Source organism: Topomyia yanbarensis, chromosome 2, assembly GCF_030247195.1.
Source record: "Topomyia yanbarensis strain Yona2022 chromosome 2, ASM3024719v1, whole genome shotgun sequence".
NCBI lineage: Eukaryota > Metazoa > Arthropoda > Insecta > Diptera > Culicidae > Topomyia > Topomyia yanbarensis.
Window position 1 is genome coordinate 15,207,782 of NC_080671.1, and position 10,043 is coordinate 15,217,824.

At 45.9% G+C, this 10,043-nt stretch overlaps 1 protein-coding gene across 2 annotated transcripts; it reads left to right on the forward strand.

The window, feature by feature from the left end:
• The first annotated feature begins 263 nt into the window (after positions 1 to 263).
• LOC131682350 (cytochrome P450 6a8-like) lies at positions 264 to 2,308 on the forward strand. 2 transcript variants are annotated; one of them, XR_009304070.1, is made up of 3 exons: positions 264 to 1,413; positions 1,472 to 1,998; positions 2,118 to 2,308. XR_009304070.1 is itself a non-coding variant. In XM_058963753.1 (2 exons), exons 1-2 carry the CDS (start codon positions 330 to 332, stop codon positions 1,885 to 1,887), a joined length of 1,500 nt encoding a protein of 499 aa, XP_058819736.1. In that variant the 5' UTR covers positions 264 to 329; the 3' UTR covers positions 1,888 to 2,066. The 2 variants fall into 2 exon arrangements, 1 of the variants encoding a protein (XP_058819736.1); XM_058963753.1 differs by lacking the exon at positions 2,118 to 2,308 and having other exon boundaries at positions 1,472 to 2,066.
• Positions 2,309 to 10,043: the final 7,735 nt, after the last annotated feature.

A 10,043-nucleotide genomic window follows, 5' to 3' on the forward strand; every position in this document is an offset into this window, starting at 1 on the left:
ACACGTTTCGCAATCTCTTTAGATAATAGCGCAACTACTTTCTGCTAGAGTTTGATTTATTCCATCATAATCGTGAAATCGATTGCCACAGTTCACCGTTATCGGAGCCGATTTTTTTTCGGCACGCACTCCAGCAAACATCAATTGCATTATACAACTTAGGAAAAAAATAACAAGCGGCGTCCAATTCTTTCAGCATCTCCCAATCGGGTTTTTATCAGCAAACCTAACCCGAGATAAGAGCATTCAAATAGTAGGCATTCAGCACCGACCTTCCATCGTCAGTCGCTCGGTTCGTTTCGGCCGGTTGTGTGGTACGTTTTCCGAAAATGCTGTTCTATTTCGTTCTGCTAGCGGTTTCGCTTGCCTTCTACTGGGTCGGAAGAAGGTATGCGTACTGGAAGCAACGAGGAGTCCCGTACGTGGAGCCAAGCTTCCCCTTCGGCAACATCACCCAGATGAGGAAACGGCATATCGCATTGCTGATGCAGGATGCGTACTTGCAGCTGAAGGATTGTGGGAAAAAGTTCGGTGGGGTGTTCTTTTTCATCAACCCGGTGGCAATTATTTTGGATTTGGATTTTGCAAAAGATGTGTTCGTGAAAGATTTTCAGTATTTCCATGATCGAGGAGTTTACAGTAATGAGAGGGGCGATCCGATTTCGGCTCATCTGGTGACGATGGAAGGGACCAAGTGGAAGAATTTGAGGGCAAAACTGACGCCAACTTTCACCTCCGGAAAGATGAAAATGATGTACCCTACAATCACCGGAGTAGCTGAGGAATTCCGAAAGTGTATGCAAGTTGAGGCAGACAACGGAGGGGAAGTGGAAATGAAAGAATTTCTAGCGCGATTTACTACCGATGTAATTGGAACCTGTGCATTTGGGTTAGAGTGCAACAGCCTGAGCGATCCGGATGCAAAATTCCGGCAAATGGGTAGGAAGGCCCTAGCGATGACTCCGATGGGCTTCCTTCGAAGAATTTTCAGCGTGACATTCCGAGATTTAGCCAAAGCTCTTAACATTAAAATTGTCGATCCGGAAGTGTCCAACTTCTTCATGAACGCCGTTAGAGATACGATTGAGTACCGCGAAAAAAACAAGATTCAACGAAATGATTTTATGGATCTGCTGATCAAACTGAAAAATGCTGAACCAATCGACGATGGTACTCCGGAGCAGCTGGGTAGGTTGACATTCAACGAAATTGCAGCTCAAGCTTTCGTGTTTTTCTTGGCCGGCTTTGAAACATCGTCAACGGCGATGTCCTACTGTCTGTACGAGCTTGCCAAGAATCAGGAGCTGCAAGATAAGGCTCGGAAAAATGTGGAAGAAGTTTTAGCTCGAAACGATGGAAAAATGACATACGAAGCAGTTCACGAAATGAGATATATCGAAAATTGCATTAATGGTATGTTGCTATTAATTTTTTCTCAATTATATGTTTTCACAGATTAATATATTTTCAGAATCGCTTCGCAAGTATCCCCCTGTCCCGAACATATTGCGCAACACCAACAAAGATTACCCCGTTCCGGACATGAACGTCACCCTGGAGAAGGGATACCGTGTGCTGTTACCCATCTACGCAATCCATCACGACGCTCGGTACTACCCGGATCCGGAAAGGTACGAACCGGATCGCTTCAGTCCGGAAGAATGTGCAAAACGACATCAGATGGCATTCGTTCCGTTCGGTGACGGTCCTCGTATCTGTATCGGTATGCGTTTCGGGCTGATGCAAGCTCGCGTTGGATTGGCATATCTACTGCAGAATTTCCGCTTCAAGTTGTCACCGAAGACACCGCGGGTGCTAAAGCTGGTAGCATCTAGTGCGATTCTTACATCGGAGGGAGGCCTTTGGTTGCACATTGAGAACTTGTAACTGATTACGTGGTACAGAGACGCTGGCCGGAATGATCTTTTGTTTTAGTTAGCTGTGTTGCAATATTGGAAAAAAAAACTGTACTTAAATTTTTATACATAGCAGTTGCAGGTAAGTGTAATTCAAAGTGGCGAATCTCGCATACTGAAAAAATAAAACTTATGCTTATAAATCCATAATGTCGTTTTATGTTTTTGCCTTTCTTCGTTTTATGTGTCCTCTTTTTATAGAAAGGTTATGCAATCATTCCTAACCGAAGAACTTCCTAACGGAGACCCGAAGAACCGAGTGTCGTATACCATTCGATAGAGTTTCTCCAGATAAAACATGTTTGCTTGTGTATTAGACGTGCTCTAAGTTGCATGGAAAAATATCCATAAATTCTAATTAGCAAGCACAGCACTTTTTGAGGTCCTTTTGTGGGCCCAAACGACTGTGTCGGTTAGCTGCCTTTCGGATCTGCGCATTGCGTTTAACGTTTGTATAGGAAATATACTTTTTTGTAATAAAAGAGTAGTTAATAACATTCCCGACAACTGTAACTTTCGAAGATTTTATAATAAAACCGGTTTCAATCCACCTAGCGGTGCAATTGTGCCTTTCTTAGTCATGAACAGTAGGATTTCATGGTTGGTTATGTTCATTATAAACTTCCAAATGCACAATTTACATTTTTATTATACGTGGTATGGCAACTATATACAAGAAAAGAAATCAATATTCGATTTCCAAAATTTCGTTATACTAAAAATACCAAATCAAAAACTTGAACCATCTGATTGTCTTGATCAGCTGGTGGAAGAAGGATAATGTTCGCAGCATATGTAGGTAGGATGTTTTATGCATAAAAGGTCTAAACATCAAATAGTTTGCACAAAAATTGCAAAAAAAAATCGAAGCAGCCAAACTTTTTTTAAATTGAAAAAAAAAATCAAAATCGTCCCAAAGCCCGAGAAAGTCGATTTTTGCCAAATATATTTTTTTTCGAGATTGAATAAAATCTCAACGTTTCGTGCATTTTAAAGATGTTAAGCTTCAAAAATTCGAATTCGATTTTTAAAATTTCATGGGGCCTTTGAAACAAAATTTCGTTTCGGCTTATATGGGAATTTCAAATGTCAACGGACGGTTCAGTCTATATGTAAATATTTGTTACTCCGCTAGTGAATGACGGATCTCAATAGTAGCATATCCGTAATAACCTACGAACTTGGAACTATTGAGAACCAGAACTACAGGTCCAAAGCCCTGGTAAAGGAGGATGGTTGTGATGATCTAGACCGCAGTCATCACGTAAAGCAACAACGGTCATAACGGTCCAAGGCGTGAAGCGACCCGTACCGAGGGATGAGTGGTCGAGGGAGTGAAAACGATGCTCGATCGTTAACGGAGCCTGTGGGGTACCTGGGCAACCCCCACAGTAAGCGTCGCTTACCACGTTACTGCGGAGCTCTCGCGTGGCGGACCTTTCTTTCTCGCGCAACTTGTGGGAACAGTATGAGTGAAGTAAATTTAAATAAAAACCAAAAAACGGAGGTGCCGAACACCTTCGCCAGAAGTGGTTTGGCGAGGTCTCCCCCCAGTGCGGAGGTAGTGGAGCGACGGGGACTTCATCCAACAGCACCAGTGGCTCCCCAGCGGTGGTAGGAAATAGCCCTACCAACGCGCTGGACGGGCCACTACCCGCGATGCTTAAGGTTGTGGAGCAACTCGATAGCATTATCGAGTTTGAAAACGCGAAGCAGAACATCAGCCAGGATCTGAAACAGTATCTGCTGCTGCTCCGCAAGGCTTTTCGAGTCGCAAGACAAGAGCAGGAAGAGGGTGCAAGGAAGAGAGAAGGCCGACAGAGGAACCCAGACAGGGGTCTTCCCCTTCTATGGAGCAGCCAAATCGGCCAACGCGGCGACTGATTTCGCCTCGAAGATCAGGGGCAAGGACAAGACGGCGCCGAACCCGAAGCGACCTAGGCAGTCACCAGGCGAGGGTGCAAAAAGCAACGCCAAACGGCGTGCAACCGCGATGGCCAAACGCCGTTTTGACGATGTAGACCGGGGTGCAAATGACCCCGCCGGGCAGCAAAAAGGTACCAGCAATCCGACACATCCGGGACAGGGGGCGAAAACCCGCAAAAAAGCCCAAGGACAGAGGCGAGACCTTGTTGGTGAAAACCGACAAGGACAAATATGCTGACGTCCTTAAGTCAATGCGGATGGCCGAAAGCCTCTTCCTCGGGCAGGATGTGCGCAGCGTGAGACGCACCAAGACCGGCGAAATGCTCTTGGTGCTGAAGCGTAGCGCACAATCTAGTGCGGCATACAAGACCCTGGCCCAAGAGGTCCTGGGTAAAGGCGCCCAGGTGAGATCACTAGGTGCGGAAGTGACTCTCCAGTGCTGTCACAGAACAGTGTGGCGCAGTGATCGAGCGGGCCTCTGTGCGCTTAAGAGCGGGATTCTCTGGCACGCAAGTAGCCTACTTCAGGCTACTGACTGCGAAAGCTAAAAAGGTTACCGAGAAAAGGTCGCTGAAGATCGGCTGGTCAGTATGCCCAGTAAGCATACCCCAGTAGCCTTCAGTGGATAGGTGCTATCGGTGCCTAGAATCCGGCCACAAGTCGTACGAATGCAAGGGACTAGACAGGAGCAAATTCTATCGTCGCTGCGACGAGGAGGGTCATAAAGAGCGGGATTGCACTAAGGCGCATAAATGCCTTATCTGCACTGCCAAGAAGCAAGCCCGTAACCATGCTATGGGTGGACCTTCGTGTCCCTTCGGTGATGCCAATAAGAGGAAGCCGTGAACGTCACACAGCTGAATCTTAACCATTGTGCAGCTGCCCAACGGCTGTTGTGGCAGTCGTTCTCGGAGTCGAGGACAGAAGTCGGCCTCCTATCTGACCCGTACAACATCCCTGCCGATAACGGCAATTGGGTGTCGGGCGGGTCTTGGATGGCGGCAATCTGTACAATGGGACTGTTCCCGGTTCAAGAGGTAATATACTCCTCTGCCGAGGGTGTTGCGACTGCCAAGATCAATGGTGTGTTGTATTGTAGCTGCTATACTCCACCAAGGTGGCCCATAGAACAGTTCAACCAGATGATCGACAGGCTCTCGTCCGTCCTAGTGGTCCAGAAACCGGTAGTCATAGCGGGAGACTTCAACGCTTGGGCAGTGGAGTGGGGCAGTCTGGAGGCGCTTGCGAAACTCGACGCTGTGTTAGCCAATAATGGCTCCGCTAGCACATTCCGTAGAAATGGGGTAGAGGTATGGATTGACGTAACGTTTGCCAGCGCGGGTCTTGCTCCAGGCATGGAATGGAGGGTAGACGAGGACTACACCCATAGCGATAACTTAGCAATTCGCTTAAGGATCAACTATGGTGTGCAGCATCCGAGGGCAAGGGATCCCTGTCAGGTACGCGGGTGGAAGTCCAATCACTTCGACATCGAAGCTTTCACCGCGGCCCTGGGCCTGGAGGCCAACACCGACAGTCTAAGCGGGGATGCGCTGATAGCCGTTCTATCACGCGCGTACGACGCCACTATGCCGAGGAAAACCCTGCCAAGAAACGGTAGACGCCCGGTATACTGGTGGAGTGCTGAGATTGCAGCTCTACGATCAGCCTGCCTCAAAGCTAGACCTAGGGTGCAAAGAGCCCGCACCGAGGATGCAAGAGAAAGCCGCCGTTAAGTGTTTCGAGCTGCGAAATTGGCCCTTAACAAGGCCATTAAAAGTAGCAAGAGAGCGAGTTTCGACAATCTGTGCAAGAGTGCCAACACGAATCCGTGGGGTGACGCTTGCAGAATCGCGATGGCTAAGACCAAAGGGGGCTCCACCCCCCCCCCCAACGGTCTCCGGACCGGTTAGCAAGGATTGTCGAAGTACTCTTCTCGTCTCGAGCCACAAGCCCCTGGCCACCTGCACCGCAAGACATGGGTGCGGCCGAAATGGTGGCTCCTGTGACGAATGAAGATGGCTAATTCCCTAGCAACGAACAAAGCTCCAAGGCCGGATGGAGTTCCCAACAGCGCTCTCAAGACAGCGATCATAGCGAACCTTGACGAGTGCCGCTTCCCCGATAGGTGGAAAATGCAGAAATTGGCGCTGTTGCCGAAGCCCGGGAAACCGCCAGGCGACCCATCGGCGTACAGAACAATCTGTCTGATTGATACGTCTGCAAATTGCTGGAGAGGATCATCCTCAACATGCTAACCCCGTACTCAGAAGGGACGGAAGGCCTGTCAAGCAATCAGTTTGGTTTTCGAAAGGGTAAGTGGACGCTATCAACTCAGTGATAAAGACAGCCGATATAGCGATCCAACAGAAAAGGCGAGGCATTCGATACTGTGCGTTAGTGACACTTGACGAGAAGAACGCATTCAACAGCGCAAGCTGGGATGTCATCGCGCTCTCGTTACACCGGCTTAGCCTACCGGTGGGTCTGTGCCGGATCCTGGAAAGTTACTTCCAGAACTGTACTATTATACGAGACCGATGCCGGTCAGAAAAGGGTTCCTATTACCGCCGGAGTACCGCAGGGCTCGATCCTAGGCCCGGTATTATGGAACCTAAAGTATGACGGGGTTCTGAGACTAAAGCTCCCTTCTGGGGTCAAGATCGTCGGCTTTGCCGACGACGTAACCTTGGAGGTCTATGGGGAGTGAATCCCTGAGGTAGAACTAACTGCAGAACACGCGATCAACACGGTGGAGAAATGGATGAGCGCGAGAGGCCTGGAGCTCGCTCAGCATAAGACGGAGGTGGTTATCGTCAACAATCGCAAGTCGGCACAACATGCAGTTATCCATGTGGGAGAAGTCGCGATCACTTCACAATGAAGTCTGAAGTCTCTCGGAGTCATTATAGACTACAAGCTGACCTTCGACAGCCACGTCGACTATACATGCAAGAGAGCGTCGACTGCTGTTGTGACACTATCGAGAATGATGTCCAACAGCTCAAAGGTGTGCGCCAGTAGACGTAGGCTACTGGCAGGCGTTGCCGTATCTATCCTCAAGTACGGCGGACCATCCTGGTCAACAACACTGAGGGTAACCAGTTACCTGCAGAAACTGGAGAGTACCTACCTCGTGATGTGCCTCAGAGTGATATCTGCCTACCGCATCCTGCGATGCATCCTGCGTGATAGCGAGCATGATTCCAGTCAGGCTGGTCATCCGGGAAGATGAGGAGTGCTTTGAGCTGCGTGGCAATAGAGGAGCCCGCGAGCGCAACAGGGTGGCTTCGGTCGCCAGATGGCAGCGTAAGTGGGTTAACTCCTCGAAAGGTAGGTGCATCCACCGGCTGATACCTAACATATCGAGCTGGGTGGGTAGACCCCATGGGGAAGTTCACTTCCATCTGACACAATTCCTGTCAGGCCATGGCTGCTTCCGACAGTACCTCCACAGGTTTGGGCACGCGGAGGTCCCCGTCTGCCCTGACTGCCCAGGTGTTGACGAAACTGCCGAGCACATACTGTTCGTATGTCCTCGGTTCGACGTCGAAAGAAGAGCAATGCTTGACGTCTGTGGCTGGGACACAATCCCTGATACCCTTATTCAGCGGATGTGTCAGGCGGTGGAGAAGTGGAACGCAGTCTCCACTGCAACCACTCAGATTGCCTGCAGGCTACAGAGAATCTAGCGCACCGAGCACCAGACGACGGACACGACTAACTAGTGATTGGTTAGTTGGAGCGCACAGTGGCACGACTTAGAACAAAAGGTGGACTAAAGTCCAAACTTTTCCGTATCGGTTCATATAGGACGTCTTTATGTAATTTTGGTACGCTGAATTCGTTTTCGATATTAAAACATTTCAAAAATAAACATTTACTATTCATTAGGGTGTCTCAAAAAAATTTTTTTTTTCTAAATCGTTCTTAAAATTTGTGTATATTAATTTTCGTGTGCTAAACCGTTTTTGATATTAATATCTGCAAAAAAAATTATTATACATTAGGGTGGCTCAAAAATAATTATTTTGCTGTGAAGGTTAAAAATTTTTTTAAAGACATTTTTGTACGCTGAATTCTTATGTTGGTTATAGAAAATAGAAATTAACTTTACTATTTATTAGAGTGGCTTAAAAGTAAATATTTTGTCTTTTATAAAGATTTCTTTCAATTGTAATTTTGGAATTTATTTTCCGTATTGAAACGAATTGATTCTCATTATGTGGCTTTAGAAATGACTATATTATTTTTAAGGATGAAATAAGATGTGATCGATTAATTTTGGAACGTTTAATTCATTAGTGGGTTACTTGGTATGAAAACTCCATTTTTTTCATTTTCACAACAAACATTTTGAGCGTCTTAGTGGAATATTGATTACATTCACTAATCAACAAGATGGTTAACGATTTTGTTTTCGCAGGTGTGTTTTAAGTTGCTTATATTGCTTATTTCATACCTTAAATTAAAATAAATCCAAAATCCTTTTTTCGCGTTAATGGTTCATTTAAAAATGGTCTTATTTTATTAGGATAATATCGAAAAAAAAGTCTTATCAAATGACTAGAACTCAACTGTGTTCACTCAATTTGACAGTTATTGCGTAAGTTAGCAAACATAGTTCATGAAACATTTTATGACACATTTCAGATGGTTGAAAATATTGACTGAATTTTAAACATTCTTAATTCCTTTACCACTTAAAAACCATACTTCCCATTCGGCTCCTTACTCTTGATCACTAGTAAAACCCTTGTAGATCATGCTCTAAATGCTATTATTGCTGTGCATAAATTAGTGTCATTATTCTAGTCATAAAGTGAATATTCAAATTAAATATCAGTAATAACCATGCGTCTCCATTCACAGTTTTTTCAAATTTTGACTGCTTATCGCAAGTTTTCGCAAAACTAGCATAGGCTCATTTTAAAGAGAAAATGAAAAGCTTTCGAATGAGCATAGTGTGATCGCGGGCATTCACGGGCGTCGTTGTTGTTATCGCTTTAGAAGTTCGAATTCAATAAAAATTCATGACAAACAGTTATCTAAACACTAACTAAACCAACTAGTGACTTATTTTTGGCGATTTTACGATGTAATTTTATCACACGGATTATTTTGGTGAAGTAACGCAATTCATAAAATCAACCGTTTCTTTGAAAAACGAGAATAACCGTATGTAGTTCCTATGGTCAAATAATGCAAAAAACACTTGAGTTATGCCCTTCAAAAAGCTGTCAAAAATTCATTTTGCATTCAAATCACCTAAAATCTCGCGAAAATGTCTCCAATGGCTCAGTTGATACGAGAAAAATACTACTGAGAATATCGCATAACCTTCATATATGGACTTAAGTCCGGGCTCGTCCCACTGTGGAGCGGAAAGGGCCGAGCGCGAAAAAGTGAGTGAATGGTCTGTTCATGCTGAAGCAGGTTTGACGCAGCGACTGGCAACCGCGTAAGGGGTAGCCACCTCGAAGCAAGGCAGAAGAGTAAGTGAATAGGCGTATATATGGACTGCCTCATGCCAAAATGGGAGGGTCGTAGTGTAGTATGTTGGGACTTCGCTATTGATACCTCGTGGCGCGGCAGAGGAGTGAAGGGTGAGCATCCAAGTCAGCCTCACATGGTATGTTAGAGAGTGTTAGAGAGTGAATCAGGGTGTGACTATTCTGCCAACTATTCTCTGAAAAGTTCGCGAGTGTTTTCTCCAACGAGAATCTGACACTGACCCAGGTTTCACGCGCGGCTCTTAATGTACCTCAATCATACCAGTCTTTGAGCTCTATCAATATCGACAATAATATGGTACAACTGGCGATTGGCAAAATGAAGGCTTCAACTTCGGCACGCCCAGATGGTATACCAACTATTATTATAAAAAAAATGCTCCGCCGATCTAATTGAACCTGTTTGTCATCTGTTTCAATTGTCGCTAACAACCGGAGTATTTCCCGAACTCTGGAAATCCTCCTTCATGTTTCCAGTTCACAAAAAAGGTGATAAAAGGGTAGTTGACAACTACCGTGGTATTACAACGCTAAGCGCAGTTCCTAAGCTGTTTGAAATGGCTGTGTTGGAACCCATCTCCATCCACTGCAAACAGTATATCTCCGAGACTCAGCATGGATTTATGCCGAAACGTTCAACATCTACGAATCTTCTGTCGTTCACAACATATCTTACAGATGCCATGTC